Below are 23,546 nucleotides of genomic sequence, written 5' to 3'. Positions count from 1 at the left end.
CTGGTCTCGCAATTTGGTTGTCGCTCACTAGAATAGTCCGTGCTGAGTTCTCAGGCTGCATGAAAGATGTGTTCAGGCCCTTCCTGATGATGAAGGTAGCAGGAACTGTTTTTGTCTTTTCGTTGGCCTTGAATAGAAGGGGTTCGCACAAGTCGAAATCTGCTATTGCTGGTAGTCTCACTCTGCGTCCCAACAGGAGTTCAACTGGAGTTTTGCTCCTCGTCTTTGAAGTGTTGCGATGTGTCATCAGTGCCCTTTGCAGGAATGCTCCAAATGACACATTAAGGTTGGGACTCCACGCTTGAAGTGCCCGCTTCACTGTCTGAACTGCTCTTTCAGCTAGTCTATTAGCTCTTGGATGATAGACGGGTGATTCTATTTTCTTAATTCCCAGTGATTCACACCACTGTTTAAGGTCACCACTTACAAATTCAGGACAATTATCAGAAACTAAAGTTTTTGGTATTCCGAATCTTGCAAAGATTTGACTAAGATATATTTTAACTGTTTCTGATGTTCTATTTCCCGCGGGGAAGGCTTCTATCCAACCAGAACCCGCGTCAACAATTACTAATATATTGCCTTGGTCCTTAACATAACCCCAGTCCATGTGGAGCCGTTCCCAAACGTCGGCTTCTGGCCACGTAGAGACTGTTTTTCCCAGGCTAGGCCTGTTCAATTGACAATTCTTACATTTACTAACAAAGTGTTGAACGTCTTGGGTAATGCCAGGCCCCCAAGCTATCATTCTGACTGATGCCTCAGTTGCATTCTTTCCGGGATGTGTCTCATGCGCTTTTGCCAAAACCAAGTTTCGTAGTTTGGGTGGAATGAAAGGAACAACACCTCTGAAGATGATTCCATTATGTAAAGTAAGTGCATCTTTCTGTTGTTCGAATCCTTTTTCCGCTTCTGAACATTGTTTCCAATCGCCGCTTTTGATTCGTTTCATTATGTCTTGGAAGAGTCTGTTTGTTCCAAGTTCAGTTTTGATTTCTGCTTGGGTCACCAAATCACTCTGAGCGAAGTAGATGTTATTGATTGCGTAGCACACTCGATCGTTGTCGGATTCGTCTTCGTCAAAATCCATTCTGCTCAAAGCATCTGCATGGGGTATCTGCTCCCCTGGTGTGTACTTCAACTCATAGTGGAAACCCATTAGAGCTATTGCCCATCTTGTGATTCTCGCTGATGCTGTCTTCGGGATCTCCTCGTCTGGTGCAAAGAGATATTTGAGTGGTTTGTGGTCAGTCTGTAGGGTAAATCGTCTTCCAAGAAGGAATTGCTTCAATCTTGTGACCACAAAGACAATTGCCAGTGCTTCCCGCTCTATGTTCGAGTAGTTTTGCTCCGCTGGAGTCAATTTTCTCGATACATATATGACTGGATGTACTTCTTGCGAAAGAACCCCGCCAATGGCTTTTTCAGAGGCGTCAGTAGTAACTGTTGCTTCTTTTTGTAGATTATATGGCTGAACTAGTGGGTTAGCACATAATTCATTTTTTGTGTCTTCAAGGGCTTTTTGTTGCATTTTGCCCCATGAGAAATCGCTATTTCTCATGTTATTCAAGGGTAGCATTTTTGTTGCAAAATCAGGAATCATTCTTCCGTAAAAATTAGCTAGCCCAACAAAAGATTCGAGTTGTTTATTGTTAGTTGGTGCTTTTGCATTTTTTATTTTTTCAAAATGTTTGGGATCTGGTGCTATTCCCTCCTTTGAAATGGAGTATCCCAAAAAGCTAACGCTATCGACTGGTTTTGAGTTAGATTTTTTCTCATTAATAGTAAAGTTTTTCTCACGTAGTCGACTCTTGACTGCAAGCATTCTCTTGTCGAACTGCTCCTTGGTAGTTCCATACACCAATACATCGTCTTGAAAGATCACAACACCTTTGATTCCTTTGAGTGTTGATTCTATGCAATTCTGGAAGATTGAAGAGGAGTTTTTCAATCCCTGAGGTAGTCGGCACATCTTGAACAGTCCCTGAGATGTGTTGATTGTGCATATATCTTTTGCTTCTTCGTCAAGTTCAATTTGATAGTAAGCATCTGAGAGGTCAATTTTGCCAAAGTATGAGGCCCCATTTAGGTTATGGAAGATCGTCTCCATGTCTGGTATTGGGTAGTCCTCATCCATGACCTTTCAATTGATGTGCACTTTCAAGTCCACGCAAAGTCTCAGTTCTCCACTCTTCTTTCTCTGCCACATCACTGGAGATGCATTAGTGACTCCTCCTGGCTGTACCGGTTCAAAGATGCCTTGTCTGACCATTTGTTCCAGCTTCTCTGTGACCTTGTCTTGAAGAGGTAGAGGTATTTTTCTGGCTTTGCAGAACATTGGCTGTGTTCCTGGTATCAACTTCCCATGAGCTTTGTAACCCTTCACAGCAAGTAGGTGCTTGGCTGTTGTGTTGTTCACGCCGTGCTTGGGTAGAAGGTCTCTACCAAGTAGTCCAAATTCTTTATCAGACTGCACAACTGCAAGTTGTTTTTGAGTGAGCCTGCTTCCGTTCCACTGAACGTCACAAGTAAGTGATCCCAGAAGCGTTAATTGATGACCATCATAAGCTTCGAGATGTCTTATATTACCATCCAACAGAGGTTTACCAAGCTCAGTCCATATTTTTGATGATATAACTGTGCTATCCGCACCTGTGTCTACCTGCATTTTTACTTTGCAGTCATTTTTTGAGATGTATTCCTATGTCACAGACATGCTAAAAATTTGTTCTTTAGTATAAAACATTCCCATCTCCGATGCTGGAGATGCTTGCTCTGAAGAAACATTTGCTTCATCGCAAAAGTTATTCTGTTTTTTGTACTTTCCTGAATTTGGTTGGGGTTTGCTTCTACACATTTTTGAGAAGTGTCCCACCTTTTCACAGGTGTTGCATTTCTTACTTAGCGCTGGACAAGGTCTACTAGAGTGTGGCTTACCTCCACACCTAGTGCACATGTTGTTGCTTTTATTAGTCGTAATTTTTTCATTTGGTTTTCGAAAAGTCTTTTTGAAGTTGAAACCAACTTCTTCTTTCACCGTAAAGGGCTTATTACCTGATGAAGAACTTGCAAAAGCCATTGCTTGACTTCTGAACTGTAAGCTCTCGGTCATTTCAGTAACCGACATTGCTGGTTTTGCTTTAATACCGTCTAGTAGTCTAAGTTTCGCTTCAGGGTCCCTCAAACCTGAGATAAACTTTATTTTTACCAACTCCTCTTCGGGGTTGGCCGCTGTTTTCAATTTTTCGAAGTCACAATAGCGTGCTTCCTCTCTAAGACGTGCTAGGAAGTCGTCGTCTGACTCCCCTACACCTTGGATTACGGACAGAAATTTAGCCCTTTCTGCCGTTACTTCTCTCTCTTTAGGAGAAATATAATTTTGACTCGCCAATCTGATGTCTTTATACGGTGTGTCTATCAAATTCCTAGGACTTATTAAGCTCCTAAGTTTAATAATTGCGTCTTGCCCGCACATACCAAGAAAGAGATTGGTTACCTGTAGGTCTTGTACAGTACCATCGGTGTTGACCTTGTCCTCATTCTTCTCTGCGCGACATTTCGCCACAAAAGACATAATCCACGCAGTAGCTGATTCTGCTTTCTGTAGATCCAAAATTTGTCTGTCTGTAGCTGGTCTGGACACCATTGTCGTGGTCGATAACACGGGTCAAAGAATTCAATAAGTTGAATTTTAAATTATATTTTGAACTGAAAATATACAAAAATTAGCTTGTATTTATAGTGGTTATCTATGCGAAAATATACAGAGAAAATTTAGATTAGCTAAAAATATTTTACATGATTGGCATGTGAATAGATCTTAACTCCGAATCCCGGAGGTGATTTTCTATTTTCATCAACATTTCATGAGAATCATATATGGCTTGGGTACAATCGAGTTCATTAGTTGGAGGTCGGTGGATGTTAGAATCAGGTTTCTGTTGGTGGGAGAATTTACTTCTGACATATGATTGATAGGTCAATAAGATAATGATAGCGCCAAAACAAAATTAGAATTGAGTTTAGTTTTGTAGCCATTACTTATCGACACAGCAATAAAGTTCGTCAGGTAAGTTCTTCTTTCGTTCTTTGAAACTTTAATAAAACTTCTAAGTTTCTTGATGTTTCATTGAAACCATCACAAAAATAAAATTAGATCATTTAAGTAACAAAATGCATTTATTAAACTTCACGTTTGATTTGATGTTTTTATGTGATTACAACTAAGTGAAATTAAGTGTACTATTAGTGGAATCTAGATACAAACTCTGTGAAGCTTAGTTGCACTCACTCATTTAGTTACCCATAGTTTGCTAAAAATTTTTCTCAAAATTGCAATTGGTTTCAAATTTTTAATGCAAGTTATTCTGCCATAAGAAAGAACCACTTTTTCATAAATCCGCGAAACGAAAATTTGCTAATTTGAATTTGGGTATACCTCTAAGTGGTATACATCATCACGTGATCAGACGACCTTGTCAACAACAACAACAACAACAACAACAGCCTTTGTAGTGAATTATTGGACGCTAATAATGAGTATTTTGTCAAAAAACGGAGGATACAAAAAACCATCCGCTCAGTTCTCATGCGTTTCAAGTAGAGTAGAAAATGAGCAGGGATACTGGAGTTGATTTGTCTGTGGCACCCACTGTTGAGATTTTTATTAGAACTTTGGGCCTTACATTACAGTCCATCGCTTCTTTGACAATCGATGGTTAAAAACAGTGAACTCATCTTAAATTCCAGCCCCCTTGCAGTAATATGCAACTAATGGTATTTTCAGTGGAGAAGTTCCGATCATGTGGTTGGGCGAATCTGTTCACATGGCGGTCGAGTGGGACACAACTGCACGGGAACAACCCGAGGGCTACTATGTCAGGGGCTTCGAGTGTTGGGCCACTAAGAGTGGACCCGCCATGACACGAAATAATGGACTCTATTACGATCTCTCTGAATCAGATGGGTGAGTGGGTTCTCAATTCAAAAGGGGCAGAGAGAGGTTGGGGGGTATCGATATTAGCATGTTGGACATCTATAATCTCAAAGATGGTAAATCTGCAAATCTTATATCTGCTTCCAATCGGTTTTGTTGTAATTAAATTTTTTTTCGGGTTTGCCCCGCTTTGACGCTGCGCGACCAATTTACTTGCCTTTGAAGGGATCATACAATAAAAATATTGGATAACAGACGTCCAATATAAAGATGTCTATATTGATGTCCAATGCCAGGATTAGGATTTCTACCAAAATAAAGTTTTTCATAAAATGGAATTATGCATAATTCCATTTTTTGAAAAATTTTCTTTTTTTAATGACTTGATCACAGGAGTTACTCATCAGTTCGCATAAGATATGCATATGTTGTTTCTTCATATCAAAAATTGATGTAAGATAATATATGTAAGATGAATGATTACAGTCAAAGGACCTTTGACCTTAATATTTCATCTTACATATATTATCTTAGACCAAATTTTGATATAAAGAAACAATTTGGATATATCTGATGTCAACTGATGAGTAACTCCTATGATTAAATCTTTAAAAAAAAGTTTATGAATTGAAATTATGCATAAATCCATTTTGTGAAAAACTTCATTTTAAAGATGTAATTATAGGAGTTGCTCATCAGTTCGCATAAGATATGCATATGTTGTTTCTTCATATCAAAAATTGATGTAAGATAATATATGTAAGATGAATGATTACAGTCAAAGGACCTTTGACCTTAATATTTCATCTTACATATATTATCTTAAACCAAATTTTGATATAAAGAAACAATTTGGATATATCTGATGTCAACTGATGAGTAACTCCTATGATTAAATCTTTAAAAAAAAGTTTATGAATTGAAATTATGCATAAATCCATTTTGTGAAAAACTTCATTTTAAAGATGTAATTATAGGAGTTGCTCATCAGTTCGCATAAGATATATCCATGCTGTTCCTTTATTTTAGCTTGACCAAAAAATTGCCTACCACAATTGCAATTTATTTTATTTAAAACAAAGAGGCTCGGAAACGTGCGTTTCCACATAAAATTCCGACCCTGCTTATTTGCAATTTTGGCATAAAGGTCAACAAATGAGGAACAGATAGATATTTACATATTTGAGCAAAAAGACCGCCTCCAACGCAAAAAACTCAGCAGAATATAAAATGCTGCATTAGATTAATGAGATCATTCATTCAAGTCAAGACGAACAAAAAATCAAACAACAATAAAAACAAACATTAAATACATCCCAAATTTATGTTCGTTTTTTATTAAAAAAAGAAAAATTATCAATGAGTTCAAAACAGCGTCATATAAAACTAATACTAAACAAAATAACTTGTACCCCACGAGAAAAGATATGGGACCAATCCAAAAAAGGCTCGGTAACAATTAGACGAAAATTAACAAAAAACGGCAAAGTTAAAAAGTTGGGTTAAATATATATAAACATTTTTAAAGTAATGAAAACTATTAGATAGCATCATGATTATGATCACAAATGCATCTATAGGAGGGCGTTAAGACATGTCATTATTCAATGGTTTATGCGGTTACAAAAATGACAACAAGGAGAGACAACAAACAAAATTTCAATTAAAACTTGCGAGAAGACAGTGACGAAGCTGTAAAACCATGTATTTGTTCTCAAAATACCTTCATTTCAACATTACTTGAACGACAAAAATCCGGCATTCCATTTCTGATTAATAAGAACGGGTAACAAGTAGACAAAAAAAGAAAAAAAAGTGGGCAAATCTAAATAATCCATTGTTTTTTTAAAACCATGAAAACCATTAGCTACAAAGTGAAATACTGAAAGTGGTTCGTTTATTTGTCCAAAAGTTTGTGAAATCACTTGAGACCTGATATTGTTCAGAATATGTCTTAAGTTTACAAAAAGAACGTCAAATATAGAAAAAAAATAAAATCTTGATTAATTTTTTTTTGCAGAAAAAACTTGTGTCAAAGCCAGTAAAATCATAACGAATTCTTTAAAAACATTAATTTATGTACAATCGCATTTTCCCTTCACAAACATGATTTCATATATAATTAAGATGACTAGGCAACAACTAGACAAAAAAAACAATGCGAATTTAAAAAGTGTTTTTTTTAAAACTACTGTTTTCAAAGTGCTGAAAGCCAAAAACTATCTGCTCAAGTCACAATATAGATTCCTTTTTTCCTCCTTAAGAACCAATGAGACGTGTCTTTTTCTAGGAGTTTTAATAGGACGAAAAAGACAGAGCAAAGACCACAGCTAAAAACAAAAAGACTCAATTATTCTCTTCGAGAAGAGAGTATCGCAGCCTTTTATAGCAAAATCTATAATCTATTCCCTTGAAACTCTATGTGTTCAATTGTGTTTTTTTTCTTAACGCCAATAACGTAATATGTGAACTGTCAATAATGTGATAATGTGACAAATAGAAAAAAAACGTGAAAAAAGGGGCCAAGGCCTCAAAATAAAAAAAAATTGAAATCTAGCAGCATCAAAGAAAGAGAACCATAATTTAACGCGCAAAACCGCAAAAAAGATGTAGTTTTAATTCAGTAGAAAGAACGTGAAGCTTTCCTTCTTTGTTGACACTAACCTACAAAATGACCAAATTAAAAGAAAAATAGTAGCAAATTTTATTAAGCCATTGTTTATTTAAAAACATAACATTTTAAATGTCAAAATGGCCAAAATATTTCGAGTACAGAAACTAGACATATTGATTTGGGAGCGTTTATGTAGCCAATTGGACCTATCGACGGTGAGCTTTGATTTGAACTGTTCTGTTCTTTAGTTAATGTAAAAAAGATAGATTTTTTTAAAAAAAGACTGACTGGATTGTAACATTCCAAGATTAAACCAAAACCAGCCTCGTTATTGCTGTTAGTCCATTATGAACTCTCATTTCTTCAAATCCTATAAATCTAGATAATTTGTTATTTTGAAGATCAAAAATGAATGCTGCGTTTTTGATAATCATAGAGTAATGTTAGAAAAAAATGGCAAAACTCTACGATGAATATATCGAGCGGTCAAAATTGTCTGAACAAAAAGAACCAGTTGAGTATATAGTTCCTCGCCCCCTCAAGAGGGGTCGGAACAATGAGCAAGATAGTTCCTTGTATGTGAAAGCTTTTTTATCTTTCAAGATTTCATAAGAAATTTATCTGTGCATTGATGAGCCGAGATCACGACTAGGAAGATTTTATAATTAATGCTTACTGCTTGCACGTAAATTGTAGGTAGCATTAAAGAACATTTAACTTGCAAATTCTAGACAAATTTAGCTATTTCCTAAGGTGTTGTTTGTGTTTGTTTAGGTGTTCGGCTGACACGTCCTTCAAATGGGATGTGGATCGTCGTGATGATGACAGGGATCCTTTCTATTTCGATGCATTTGCGTGGATATCCGGTGGTGCTGTGGAGCCTACGGCCATAGTATACATCAACTGCAGGGTCAGAGCGTGTGAAGACAGCATCGATGAGAACATTCAGAATGATTACTGCTACAAACGTTAGTTGCATTGTCGCATAGAATTTTGTGGTAAATTTTGCTATTCGTTATAAACATATATAAATTGAGCATTAATGTAGCTCGCCGAAAGTTGAAAAACGTTCCAAAAATAAGATTTGAGACTTGCAATATTACAGGGTTCAAATCAATCAAGAATTGATAATTGAAATAAATAATTTGGCCCAAACATTTTTTTCTTAATCAACCCAGCTTGAGGTTTTACAAAAAATAATTCAGAATTTGCGGTTAATTTTTTTAAGAAAATTACAGTGAATTTTGTTGTTAAATTTCATTTTTCACCGCATCTACAGCAGTTATTGAAAAATGCGCTCCGTCACCCGGTTGTGAATCACTGTCCTCTAATCAATAGTCCAAATCTTTGGCTTCGGCTGCAAATGCAATTTTTGTATTAAATCAGATTCACTCAAAATTGAGGTGAAATAGTTGTTTAATTTTTTGCAAAATTTCATTTGAAAAAAATTACACCGTTACCGACAGAAAGCCGTGAATATAAATATTTCACTGGACAGTGAAATTTAATTTTTCACCTTATCCACTGACATTTTTGCAAAAAAACAATACGTCTCCCGAGTGCCTTCCATTTTTTTCTAATTAAGCTTTTGCTTTCTTCTGTGCGTCAATAGTTGCTGAATCTTTTGTAGTAATTTTTCTTTTTAAATCAGATTGACTCAACTTGATGAAATTTATTCCTAAGTTTCTTGCAAAATTTATACTGCAAAAATTACTTCATAGGCACCAACAAGAATATGATTTTTAGAGAGACAACAACAATCTATGATTTTTAGAGCAAAACAAAGAGGCTCGGTAATGTACGATCGCATATAAAGTTCCAACCCCACTCATCCACAATTTTGGCATAATGGTCTGCCAAATGAGGAACAGATAGAAAACCCCATAAATTTCAAGTATTTTTAAAAAAAAATATTCGTGTATGAACGAAAAGATAGCCTCCAAAGCAAAAACCTCAGGGGAGTAAAAAATGATGCATTAGATTGATGAGATTAGCCAATATCGAGAAAGCAAGTCAAGACGAACAGAAAAATCAAACAACAACAGCAAACAACAATTACATCAAAAAATTCATGTCCGTTTTAAAAAACAAAATTTTATAACAAAGTCAAAATAGCGTCAGATAAAACTGAAACTAAACAAAATAACTTGTAATTCACCAGAAAAGATATTTGACCAGTCCATAATAAGGTTTGGTAACAATTAAACGATTACCAGTGTTTCCAAGGATGGGATTTTTAGAACGGTTCGTATTCAATTTTTATGTGGTTACAAAAAGAACAACAAATAGACAACAAACAAAAAATCAGTTAAATTTTGCCAGAAAACGTTCTAGAAGCGGTAACGTCATGCTTTAGTCCTCAAAATATGTTCAATTTTACCTTCCTCGAATAACAGTATTATATTATATGACCTCTCATTATTGAAACCATGTAACAATTAGACAAAAAAGAAAAAAAATAGAGGCAAGTTTAAGTATTACTTGTTTTTCGAAAAAAGAAAATATTTCCAAAGATATCAAAAATTCTTAAATTACAAAAATAAATAATGTGTCTTCCTCAAAATGAAGCGCTTGAGACCTGCAGATTTACAAAATGGACGTATAATATGACAAAAATCAAAAATTAGTTTACTTTTCTTTGTGACAAACCCGTGCCGAAACCAGTAAAGTCATAAAGAATTCTTTAAAAACAATATATTTTGTGACACCAATCTTTTTGACAACTTCCCATGACAACAATGCTGTCATATATAAACTGTAATTAAAGAGACAAGGTAACAAACAGAAAAAAAAGGAACAAAATAGTGAAGTTAAAAAGTATTTTTTTTCTTACTTTGGAAAACAATTGTTTTCAAAGACATTAAAGCCATCGACTATCTACTAACATCAGAATATCGGCCCACATTTTTTTTCGTGAAAAACCAATGAAACCGGGTCATTGTACTGGAAATTTCACTCGACTATAGACAAAGTAAAAATCACAGTTGAAGAAAAAATTTAAAAATTCAATTAAATTCTTCAAGAAAGTATTGTCGAAGCCGTTGAAACCATTGTATATCGCCTTAAAGATTTCAATATTATCCATTGTGCTTTATTTTGAGTGCCAATAACATGATAAATGAACTGTCAATAACGTGATAATATGACAAAACTAGAAAACGTGAAAAATTGGCAATTATCTGAAAAACAGAAAATGTGAAATCTAGTATTATCGAAGGCAGAAAACCATTACTTAAGGCATAAATTTGTAATAAAGATTGAATTTGACATCAGTAGCAAGGAGAAGCATTCTTTCATTGCTGACACTAAGCTACAAGTTGAACAAATCAAGAGAAATATAGAGGCAAAGTACAATAAGTCATTATTTATTTAAAAATCAAATAGTTTCAGAAGTCAAAAATACCCTAAGCTTTCAATTAAAAAACTAGATACAGTAATTTGGAGCTAACTGGGAAGTGAATTGGACCTATCACTAGTCAGCTTTGATTTGAAATGTTCTGTTATTAATTAATATATAAAAAAGACCGAATTTTTTCTTAAAAAAACGACCGACTGATTACAATTCGAATTATGTTTGGGTTGTAACAGTCCAAGTTTGGTCCAAAACTAACTCTGCTAATGTTGTTCGTCCATTTAGAACACTTAATTTTTCGAATGTTATAGATATTGAAGTTTTGTTAGTTAAGAAATTAGAAAATATATGCTGCGTTTTTGATAATCAACGAGTAAAGTTAGTAAAAAAACGGCAAAGTTTTTATTACGGAGCGCTCGCAACGGAAATTGAGGTAGGAATAGCCCCCTTTTGAGTCCACAAAGATTGTATTGGTGGTGTTTGTGTGTGTACTTCCCGCAAATTTAATCCAAGTGGACATAAGAACTTATTTCGTGCTGATTTTGATGAAAAAGTTTGAATTTTGAAATAATTAGCCAGAATTTTTGACAAAATAGCCGGCAAATTTTTTTTGTCTTTAAATATAAATACAACAACACTTTCTTACAATAATTTAACAAAGCTCTAGCAAAATTAGAGAAATTTTAGTCAAAAATTCCGGAAAATGTGAATAAAAACAACGTGAATTCACTCTTCTTTTCTCAGAAGTTCAAACCTCGATAACTCCCTGTAAAAACAAAAATCAAAAAAATATTTCAATTCCATATTCTACACTGGACAAGACTTCTATTGATACCAGTCTCAACTCTCTACGATGAATATATCGATCGGGCAAAATTGTCTGAACAAAAAAAACTCATTTGAGTATATAGTTCCTCCCCCTTCAAGAGTTTTCGGAACAATTATTTTCATATCCTGGAAATACTGACAGAGCAATTAAAATTGCAAAATGGAAAATGTAGAATAGTGTGACAAAAACAACATCAATTTCGGTTAACTTTCATGAAATCGAAATTGTCTAGTTTTTGCTTAAATATGAAGGGTTGGGCTAATACGTAAAGCTTGGCAATAACAAGAGGACGATTCTGTATTGCATTAGAAGTTTAATTTTTACAATTCTATTCTCTATTTAAAACTGAAAAACTTAATAATAATAAGGCATTATGAGAAAATTATCAAGATGCCCTGTTGCTTTTGAAAAGGTTCTTAAGGGATAAACTTGGCTTTCTATAACAATTATTGACTGTGAGCTACCAACTGACATATTTTATTTTCCAACAAATATTTAATGGTTTCAAAGCAGGGCTATCAAATAAACTCCTGAATTGAAAATTTTATGATTAGAGTTTGAAATTTTTAGTCTGACTAAGATTTGTTCAAAAAATCAATAGTCAGAACAGGATAACTTAAGAATTTTTCTATGGAAATTAAATGCAATTTTTTTTAAAAAAATACTTATTGCCAATTGGTGCCATAATGGCTTGTTTCCATAATATTTTTGAATGTCCCAAATTTGCAAATTTAAGAAGTTAAGAAAATGTAGAAAAATTGGTTTCGTCAAACCAACAAAATTAAAATGATTCCCCTCATTAAAATTTGTAGAATTATTGCAATACGCTATAAATTGAACAAAAATGAAGTAAGCTCTCCACTATGTGGTGATTAACCGATTATTTAGCATATCAAAAACTTGAGAATATCAACAAAGTAGGAGAATTCCTGTGTAAAAATGTCAGATGAAGAAACTGTAACAACTTTTGCTGTCTGTGAGCAATTTATATCGCATTGAGAAAAATGTAGTTGTTCAGAAATTATAAGTTAAAATTAAGCCTTAGAGCACAAGCAGTCTCTGTGAGCCCAGTTAAAAAAATGCAGTCAAATATTAAACCGCTTAATCCAGAAAGTTTGTTATCTGTGTAAATTTTGTCTAATGCGATTGCTCGTGTTTTTGTATATGCAAAATGATTATAATGATGCCGACATTTTTGAACACATAAATATCTCTCACGACAGATCTGATAAAAGTGTGTTTTAGATACACTACAAAAAAAGCGTACACATGAATTATTGATATTTTTATGTTTAGCCCAAGAAAACGTTAACTGCGGAACCGTTAATGCTCGATCCCGACGTGGTGCAGATGGAAATAACGAGAAGACAGTGGAGAGGGTAGTCAGCTCAGCTCCCCTCATCATCAAAAAGAGAGACACTCTCACCAGTTAGTTTGTTGCTGATACACACACACACACACACACACCCACACACACACACACACACACACACACACACACACACACACACACACTCACACACACACACACACGCGCGCACACACACACACACTCACACACACACACACACACACACACACACACACTCACACACACACACACACACACACACACACACACTCACACACACACACACACACACACACACACACACACACACGCACACATACATACATACATACATACATACATACATACATACATACATACATACATACATACACACACACACGCACCACAAAAATTAAAAAAAATTAAACAGAGTGATGATAAAATCTGGGTAATTATCCCAAAAAATAGGCAGATGATAGTTAAGAGAAACGGTAACTGATCTTCCCGGTAACCATAAAATTGCCTATGCAGATAATAGTGACTGATCTTTCTGATTTAGACGACATGATATTCAGTAAGCTCGATTTGCTTCCCGTTCCTGATTAAAATCCTGAAAGAGACAGGAGGGCTCGCTTGTTCTGTGCGGAGCAGAGAATGTTCCCATATTCGCTTCTGAAAGCATAACATATATCAATACATAGAAAAAATATATCACAAGCCTTTTTTAGCACCAAACACCGTTTTTATCAAGTTGCAACGAAAAAGCTAAAAAAAAATTAGCTGAAGATTGAAACAAAAACAGCAAAAAAATATTTCAGTAAGAAACAAAAAACCTGCGTAACCCTCAATAAAGAAATACTTAGTAGCCCTTAACTTCAGATATGTTTTATCATGAAAATTTTCCTAAAACGTGTTCTAACTAAACCTGAACCTTTTAAGTTTCATTCTTTTGCATTTGTGACAACTTTGTTTGAGCTTGATGTCTTTTTCTTTTCCTTTAGAGAAATTCAATACTTTAATGACGACTTCAAGTTGATGACTTCTGCTTCCAAAAAAACTGTTTTTCATACTCTCTCATTTTCTCAGCAAAATCCTCTAGGTCAAAATTTTTGGTAAATTTGGCTGTAGAAGTTGCAAAAGTTTTAATAGAACAATAAGGTTTTCATGTTTTATCTAGTTAATTGAAAACGAACCTAAAATTAAAAATGGAACAGTGGCTCCATGTGTATTCAGTGACACTTTTCCAATTTCGATCTTTTCAAAGCTTAACCCCTTGTTCCAGAATTGCAAAACACTGGAAACTGAAACATTTTTTTGAATAATTGACACAATTTATTCAACTATGTGGCATACCTTATCAACCAGACAAATTTGTCGGAATTTTTCTTAAGTGTGTTCTTGTACTGTGTTATGATAAAAAGTAGGAACTAAATAGCATGTAGAAGTCAAAAATAATTATGGCAATTTTAAAAAAGCAGGGGATCTGTTTGAAAATTTCATAAAAATAGCAAGGAAAATCCCTATAACACAATTCATGCAAAAACATCAAATCAAATGCAATTCTGACTAACTGATTGAACTCCTGACTACTGAAGTGTACTGTTGACGATAGAACAATTTCGGTTACACAATTAAGAAAAAAGACGGTTATACTAATTGAAACACGTAATTTCAATATAATCAAAAATTATGTCAATACCCCACATGTTGAAATAGTTTTTAAAAAAATCAGAAGAGCTGAAAAAACAGCAATTTTGAGTTGGCTTTTCAGAACAGATGTTGTCAAATAGATTCCAAAACATGCCAAAATTGATAGTTTTAAAAAGATCAAAATAAAAATAAAACTGTAAGGCATTATCAATGCATATGGCGCTAGTTCTTTGACAAAGTAGAAGTAAAGCATATGCAAATGAAATAAAAAGAAGCTGAGCCTTCTTCTGAACATCTTGAGAGATTAAGAGGTGTTTTTCTATGTGACCACACTGAAGTAGTAAAAAAAGTGTGTTTGGGACTCTTAAAAAACTATAATAACTTCATGCGTTAGTTTTGAGTCTAACACTTTGAGAATGATTTACAGTATTATATAAGCTTCAGATCTTACGAAAAATAAACTCTCAAAAAACAATATAAAATCTGATGGAACCGTAAGCTCTCTACTGGATGGCTCTTAGAGAAGACAAAAAATTTCTTAAAAGATATAAGCAGATACCCTAATTTTTCCTATTTTGGACAGAAGAACGAAACATTCATTAATAGAGAATTAAAAAACTTAACTTCTTACTTAATCCTTTTTACAGATAACTGTAAAGTTTGTCCGCTCAAAAAAAGTTCAAAATTAGAGAGACACAAATTTTTAGAAGCCTAAATTATTTTAAATTACTTTGATTTGGAATTAAACAAATTGTCAAAACGAGGAAAAAATCAGAGCAAAATAGAGAAAAAAATGTCCGAACAAATTTTAAAAATTAAAAAGTTCAGTTTTTAGAAAACCGTGGTTTCTAAACAGTTAATCTGAATGGGTAATTGTTATCATTATTGATTGCTAATCTGGCAAGCCGCCGAAAAATAGTATGAATAAGAAAGCCAGAATTAATTAATATCAACCAATTTTTCATGACATTATTTTTAATGTAAAAAATAATATCAGAAATCATAAAAATTGCTTCACGTAATAAATGCTTGGCAGTGATATCTTTAACTCATTACTATTCAATTGTCAGTCAAAAAGAAATCTGATGCTGTGGATAAAATTAAAATCAGCTGCTCAAAGCACGGCAAGTCAACAAAGAATGGCAAATAATTGACTTCTTTATTATCGTAAAAGTCAAAATCGTTCACGCCCTGAAGTATAATGATTCTATGTTACCTGTGCTGCAGCAATTTGACTGGTAATGCTGCTACTTCAAGTGCCTTGTCAAACATGACTTCCATTTCGCATCAAAACCATCAAAAATCAATCGTCACAAAATCATCTTAACAAAAACGCAAAGCCAGCAGCCGCAAACAAACTAATTAAATGAATTTGAATTTCGAAAATAGCTCACTAACGAGAGGGAGCTGCTCATGTACGTGATTATTTTATTGAGCAACACAAATATTAGAAAAATTTTTCAATAGCAGCATAAAAGGTAACTAGAAACAATTTTAAAATGTCAAAATTATCTGATTTCATCTTCAAATCTCAATTTAGTCCAAAAAGCATCTAATGCAGAACAAAACATTTCTTACTGTCGTTCAGTGAATTTTGCAGCCAAAGAAAGCACATGCTATCACTAAATTTTAAAATTCTTCTAAGTCTTTGAGAATTGATTTGAAAAACTATGAAAATATTTTGAGTTTTTGAAAATTTGCTGAACAATTAACCATCATTAATTCGACAAATCTAAAAAAATCTATCGAGACATAGATTTTGAACGAACTGAACTTTTGATAAAAATTTGGTTTATCAGAGGTGAGGGGACGGTTAAAAATTCATAAAAATGAGTAAAAATTGGCTGAAAATTTGTCGCATTTTTGTTCTCGAAATCTATACGGAAACACTAACAGAACGATAAGATACCTGTTTTTCAAAGATACCCTCAACAAACAATAATTGTGATAAAATGGTTAACTTTTGTGCAATTTTTTTAAAATATGATGAAAAGAAAGGCTAAATTGCCGGTATTGTGATTAGAGAGCTGTGAATTTATTTTCCAAAAAAAACTATATGCCTAAAACTACATTTGTAGTTTAATTCTAGAACCAGACAGATTGAAATCGATAAACACATATGTTATACTGAGTTGCCCTCAAAAATATGAAAAATATCTGAACAAAAAACTGCTAGCATAAAACTTCAAAAAAAAACGTGGGAGCAATTATTTCTCTCCCATTGTTTCAACATTTCGGCACTCTTTATCCGCAAAAAAGAGCTTGAATAGAGTTTTAATTGTAGTGGAATATTTTGATGTTAACCTCATGAAATTGCGACTTTAGCACACTTCGCTGAAAATAAATCTCCACTTATCCCGGCTGTGAAACGAGCAACACAAAAATCCCATATTAAAATTTATCGGGAAAATTTTATCTTTGAAACGGGAAAATTTTATCCCGGCTTTGAAACGAGCAACACAAAAATCCCATATTAAAAATTATCTAAGGAGCACTAAATTTAATCGGAAGCATTCCGGAGAAAAAAAATTCGGTTGTAAAAAATGTTGGCTGTGTTCGTTTCCATAAGCCATTGCCTTGACCCGCGAGGTGTAAGCTAATCTTGAAAAACCTACTTGATTCACATATTTTGGTGAATCTGCAAATCTTTAACAGTTGAATGAGAGTGGTACAAGGAATTATTGCATTGATGTTTTTCCTATATTTAAAATTGGATTGCTGTTCATTTCCTGTTGGTTGTTTCTTCCGGCATCTTACAAGTTAGTTATTCAATTGTACACCAAGTGTAAGTAAAAATAAGAAGAGTTTGTCGAGTGAATATGTATCTTGAAGGTTCTTTTAAGATCTTAGAAAATAAGTTACTATCTTTTTTTAAATCTGTATAATGTAGAATCAAAATTTTATAGACATGATTTAAGTTTGGGTAAACAATTACATTTAACAATCACTTTAAAAGCATATGAAAAGTTTGCTCCTTAAAGTACTAGTAAAAATATTTTCCAAAACCTTATATTTGTCCATCTATTGGAACACGTTCATGTAATCTGATCGCTTCTATAGTTTTTTTATAGTAATTCTATTGATACTTCTATTATAATGGAATTCCTCGGGAGGCAGTTGTTGATTTTAGAAAAAAACAAGTGTTTCGGTTTTCTCTTTTTAATGATGACATATTCTGTTTCATATATTCATCGGTGTGTTTGTATGAAGGCCTTGATTCTTTTTGAGTAAAATATTATGCATTTATCATCTGCGAATTGTAAAATTTCTTCGCTTTTCAATTTTTTCCAGAAATCGTTAATATACAGTATAAAAATGAGCAGTCCGAGGACTGTTCCTTAGGGAACTCCGTAGTTGATTGTTTTCCAGTCTAAGTAAACAATTCCACTTTTAACGCATTGGTTTTCCGTTAGATAAAAAATAATTTTTTGCATAATTTTAGATCCCATTCCAAACCCATACGTGCAATTCTTTCGAAAACAATTTCGAATTAGAGAAATCAGCTTGAACCCATTTGCTAGATCTAAAAAAACACCAATAACAGTTTCATTTTGTTCTACAAGTTGGTTTATAGATTGCGTTAATGAAAAGACAAAGTCTGTCGAAGATTTATTTTTGAAAAATCCGAATTGATTTTTTACTATCTTATGCTCTTCAACTTGTTCTAACATTTGTTGGAAAAAAAGTTTTCAATTCTTTAGCAAGAGTTGGTGTCATTGAAATTGGCCTGTAGTTCACTGATTCAAGTGGATCCCTTCTCTTGTAAATTGGAATTACATATGCTTTTTTACGGACATCTGGGAAAACATAGTTCGAAAAACTTTCCTTAATTGCAAACTGTAGATGTGATTGAGTAGACATTTTACTACATTTAAAAGAGCATGTGAGGAGGAATCCAAGACCCTATGTTTTGTTCTTTGGCTGTTTGACAATTACATCGCAACAACTCCTTTCTCGTTATAAATCGGAATGAAAAAATTTCTTTCTCAGAATCAAAATTTGGTAACTCAGTCTTTTCTTTCGCCCTTCTTATACCCTCACCTAGAAAAACAATTTTTCAAAGTCTTAGCCAGCAGTTTTTTTTATTTTTTGAAATGATACTATTGTTCCGAATTTGGAAATGTTGTAGTGTTTACTGTTGAGTTTTGTGTTTACAAACTTCCATTGCTCTCAAACTCTCAATATTTTCATTGTATACACTTTTATTGTTTTTCTTAATTATCGATTAGTGGAGTTTTTGATTATTCCGTATGTGTATTAGTCTGAAAAATCTACCTTTTTCTTCCTACTATTTAAAAGTCGATGTTTTTGTTAGAAAGTTTCTATAGATCTTCAGATATCCACTTTTTTTTGATATATTCGTTGTCTCTCCAATTTTTGTAGAGCATAAGTCGTTCAACACAATTTCTAACAAATCAGAAACTGATTGAACTGTGGAATTCACATCTTTTTGTTGACACATTAATCTTCAATCTGTTGAGCCAACTTTTTTTTCAGAAAAGCTCTTAAAAAATTTTGGTATCTCTGTAAAATCATTGCGCTGTCCTTTCTTTGTTATCAAAATCCACATACAAAAAAAATCTCCTGAGAAAAATGATTATTTCCAAATAATTGTTGTAGTGTTGTTTTATCAAAAATCTGATTTATTGTGGTTAAGTAATTATCAATTAAAGTTTCACTGTTTCCATTTGTCCAATTTAGCAACATTTTGTTGGCAATGTCTAACCCACTATTGGAAGCCAACGATGTTTTTGAATTTGCTTTTCAAATTTCCTCTTAGTCCATCTGCATTGTCATTTAGCAGACAATTAAACTTTTCAATTTCATGTTTGATAGTTTTTCTACCAAATGTACCCATCATTATTTTTGGCAATTTGCAAAATGCTGGTCTGTATGGTTTTAAATTTCTGAAGCATTCTGACAGAACTGCTCCCATCTCGTATGGCAGACCTTCGCCTGGCAGACCTTGATCAATTGAATTTGGTCCAATGTGTATAAGACATTCTGTTTTGGTTGATGGCGCATAATTGGTAACAATGTTGCCCAGGTCTTTAATTTTAGATGACGGATACTAATGGATAGCTGCCTCACGACTAATGTCAATTTACCGGGCTAATTAGTGTGTGCTATCAGATATTAGGAGTTGTTTCGTAAATCGTGGGACACATTTTTTGTAAGATTGCCTCTTAACAGTTGGAGTTCCTACAGTATTGTGTGAAGTTTTGCTTTGATGGCGTTTGATATCAATTTTTTATTTTGACTCCTCGAATATTGATTTTCAGACTGCGCTTGGTTGTTAAGTTCTCTTTGAAGCTGTAGTGTTTTCTTCAAATTTTCCATTTCATGTTTAATTTTACCCTTTCTATTGTTTTCGATTTTAATTGACTCCCTTCTTTGAATTCTTAGTTGTATTACCTCGTTTACCAGCTTTTCATTTGTCTATTTTGATTAAACTTGTAGTATCAGTCAGCTTGATATCTTATGTTTAGGATGATTTAGTTTTTAGCTATTCAAAAAAAACTTGCCGGGACCAACTTTCTACCCCCTACAGTAAAAATTGATTGTTCCACATTTGAAAAATTAAAAAAAAAACATGGCTTAGAATCTAAATGTGCATAATAGTAAGAAAATGGATAGATCTCATCAAGAATAAAATACCCATTGATATATCTAATATGTTGTTGTGTATTGAAAAAAATGGGGTTCAAAAAGTTGTTAGATGTGTTCTGTGAAACAGAATAGATCCGAATTTTGAACGTCCACAATAAAGTTTTGTAGTTTATCTTGTAATAAGCTGAAGCCTTAGTATGTACGAGTTATTGCGTATTTAACAAGATATCAATTGGACAATGTCTCGGGCACACACACAAATACACACTCACCCACTCACACAAACATGGGTAATGCCACCCACCCCCCCCCCCCCCCAGCTTCGTGGGTGCAGATTATTTGCACCCCCAAGACGCTCGTGTCATTTTTTACGTAGTGATTTACTATGTATTCTGGCACGTGCTGAGCAACTGGGGGGAGCATAACGTACTTGGGGGCACAAACGGAAAAATTCATAAACTTGAAAACTCCGTTACACTCTTTTACATCTGTAACATAAATGAAACAGGCACGTGGTTTTGACTTCAGATTCTAGAGTGCCAAATTCTCTTATATACAGCGCCCGACTTCAAAATTGGCGGCGTTTTGAAGCTTACCATATGCGTGTATGAAACAAGGTTAAATGACTCCGCTAAAAAGTCACTGCGAAATTTATTGGCTGAAATCTCGACCCGCTACCAGGTTCTCGAATAATGCTAGATTTTTTTCGGTGACTTTGTCAGAGTTATGTTACATGTCCCGTACTCAACGCCAAGTGAATATCAGTATTGGGCAAGTCTAATTGCATGTCTAGGTATTAGGACAGGAAGTCGTGGGAATTCGAAAATATCAATTTGATCCAAAAATGGACAGGGTTGTTCTGTCATAGGTTTCGGTGATTGCAGCTTAGCTCCATAAAAACTATTAATATGGCCTCCTCTGGCCCCGGGGGTGCTAGTTGATTGTTTTGAATGCCCGTGGGTTGTTTTCAAAGCACCCCAGGAAAGTGGCCAAAAATTAACCTCAAAATCGTGGCACGTTACAAAATTTTTCGAAATTCAAAATTTTTCACTCGAATTTTTTTAATAAGTTGGTTTTGTCTTGGGAATCAACTTGCAAGCGTTACCCAAGTCATGGTCAAGACTTGTCAGACTTGTATAAATACTTGCCCAGTACTGAAAAATGGTAAGAGACTTGCATTTAGACTTGCCTAGAACTTATTTAGACTTGGAGTTCGGTACGGGGTACGTGAGCGAGTTTGGAAAGGATGTGAATGTTAGTTGTTTGTAATTGCAACGAAATCTCAACCTGAGCGCAAAATTTCAGCTGTTCACAAATATGGATCTTACATTGTTTCAGTCGAGCGTGGCCATATTGTGGGAGGTGGAAATGGAGCCAGGATGGCCTCTGCCCTCTTCAGCATGTTTGTGACCACTATGTTCTTCTGCCTCCTCGTCATCTCATACAGAGTATACAAACTCAGACACAACTACAACACCTTAAGAGAGATGGCCGACCACAACTGATAACTATGACTACTGATGACAATTAATCGAGCGACACTATTTCAGTGTTACACGCGCCTTGTTGATATTTTTCTACAAAATGATTTTTGCTCTTCTATCTAACGGTTTTCACATTCAGGATTTTTTGTTAGAACCCTGTCAAATTATTCTGCCCCCCCCCCTGTTGTGATGATAAGTGACTTTTAACTGCACACAATTTGCATAGAGGGTTAGATAACAAAAAAATCCTCATTCTGTGCCATCCGGCCAATATATTCGGAATTAACTTGCTGTTTTATATCGAGGAAATTACATACGGTACATCCAATGAAAGATTGAATTAATTGATTATTACTAGTTTATACACGTATCCAGATAACACGCTTAATAAGTCCTGTAAAAATTTATCAGTCGCACAATTGTAAAAATGTAAATATTTCAATTGAACACTGTTTAAATTGCAATTTTTTAACAAATTAAGTGCCTCAAGATTGAACGTGACTGGAGGCAATTTTTCCACAATTTCTAATACAGAGGCAAAGAGTAAACACCAATTCATTATTGCTTTCAAAGAGTTACCAACCATAGTACATCAGTACTGAATCGCTGCGAATTTCAGTCTTATCTTTCCAAATTTCAGATTTTTTCATAAATTTAATAAGATTTCAGTTTACATTTACTATTACCGGACTAAAATAAAGCCGTCTGTTTTTATTCTACTTCAGCCAAATGGTTGCCAGGCTGATGTCCCAGACCGAAAGTCGATATGTCCAGACCAAAATAAACGCACAAGGGGGTGTCGTGCGTTCAAAATTACACAGTCTGGAAACGCAAAATAGTCTGGACATAGGCAACTTTAAACGCACGGTAACTTTGGACATAGGTAACTTTGAACGCACAAAAATCTGGACATGGGAAACTTTGAGCTAACGAAAGTCTTAACACAGTGACCCTGGAGCGCACAAAAATTTTTTGAATGGAAACAAGATTACCAAAACTGATGAGCCCTGTTTGAATAAACACTCTATCTAAAGTGCTCACTCAAGTGAAAGCTTTCTACCAAGAACACATCAATTCACTTCAGGCCAAATATTACAAAACGTCGAGCGCAGGAAAAGTGGCATCTAACATTTTGCTTTGTTTTAGATAATTTAACGCCTAGAATTATAGACCATTGCTGAAGTTGCAAAGCAAAATCAAGCAATAATTACTGGGTGGCTGGCAGCCCTTTCAACCAATACTTTCATCGAAACTTTTCTTAATTTAAAATGTAACAGCTGCTGGGGTACATCATCACAACCATCACCCTAAGATATCTATATTTGAAATGAATACATTTTTAAAATGATGTGTACAACTTATATGAATAAAACTGGCGATGTGTCTGAACATAAACGCACGAAAATCTGGACATGCGCACTTTTGAACGCACGGAAGTCTGGACATAGGTGTTTTTGAAGGCACGAACATAAACGCACAAATTTTCAAAGTTTGAGCGCACGAACATAAACGCTCAAATTTTCAAAGTTTGAGCGCGCGAAAGTTTGGTCATATGTGATTTTGAGTGCACGAAAGACTGGACATAGGGACTTTTCAACGCACGAAGAACGCATAGATGTTTTTGAACGCACAAAAATCTGGACATAGGTTTGTTCTGTCTTGGGTGGTCTGGACATAGACATGTTTTGTCTGGGACGGTCTGGACATATGGACTTTCGGTCAGGGACGTGAACCTGGG

General features: G+C 34.4%; 1 protein-coding gene across 1 annotated transcript in view; it reads left to right on the top strand.

Moving 5' to 3' along the window:
• Positions 1-22,272, top strand: part of LOC142334633 (uncharacterized) — a 28,293-nt gene extending 6,021 nt beyond the window's left edge. The window contains exons 3-6 of the mRNA XM_075382827.1: positions 4,787-4,966; positions 8,325-8,518; positions 13,028-13,159; positions 21,663-22,272. Of these exons, the coding sequence (XP_075238942.1) occupies positions 4,787-4,966; positions 8,325-8,518; positions 13,028-13,159; positions 21,663-21,829 (673 nt within the window). The 3' untranslated portion in view covers positions 21,830-22,272. The remainder of the gene's footprint in view (positions 1-4,786; positions 4,967-8,324; positions 8,519-13,027; positions 13,160-21,662) is intronic.
• Positions 22,273-23,546: the final 1,274 nt, after the last annotated feature.

Source organism: Convolutriloba macropyga, chromosome 2 (genome assembly GCF_964194025.1).
Source record: "Convolutriloba macropyga chromosome 2, txConMacr16.3, whole genome shotgun sequence".
NCBI classification, from domain to species: domain Eukaryota; kingdom Metazoa; phylum Xenacoelomorpha; order Acoela; family Convolutidae; genus Convolutriloba; species Convolutriloba macropyga.
The sequence above is the reverse complement of the archived record's forward strand: the minus strand, read 5'-3'. Positions and strand labels throughout refer to the sequence as shown.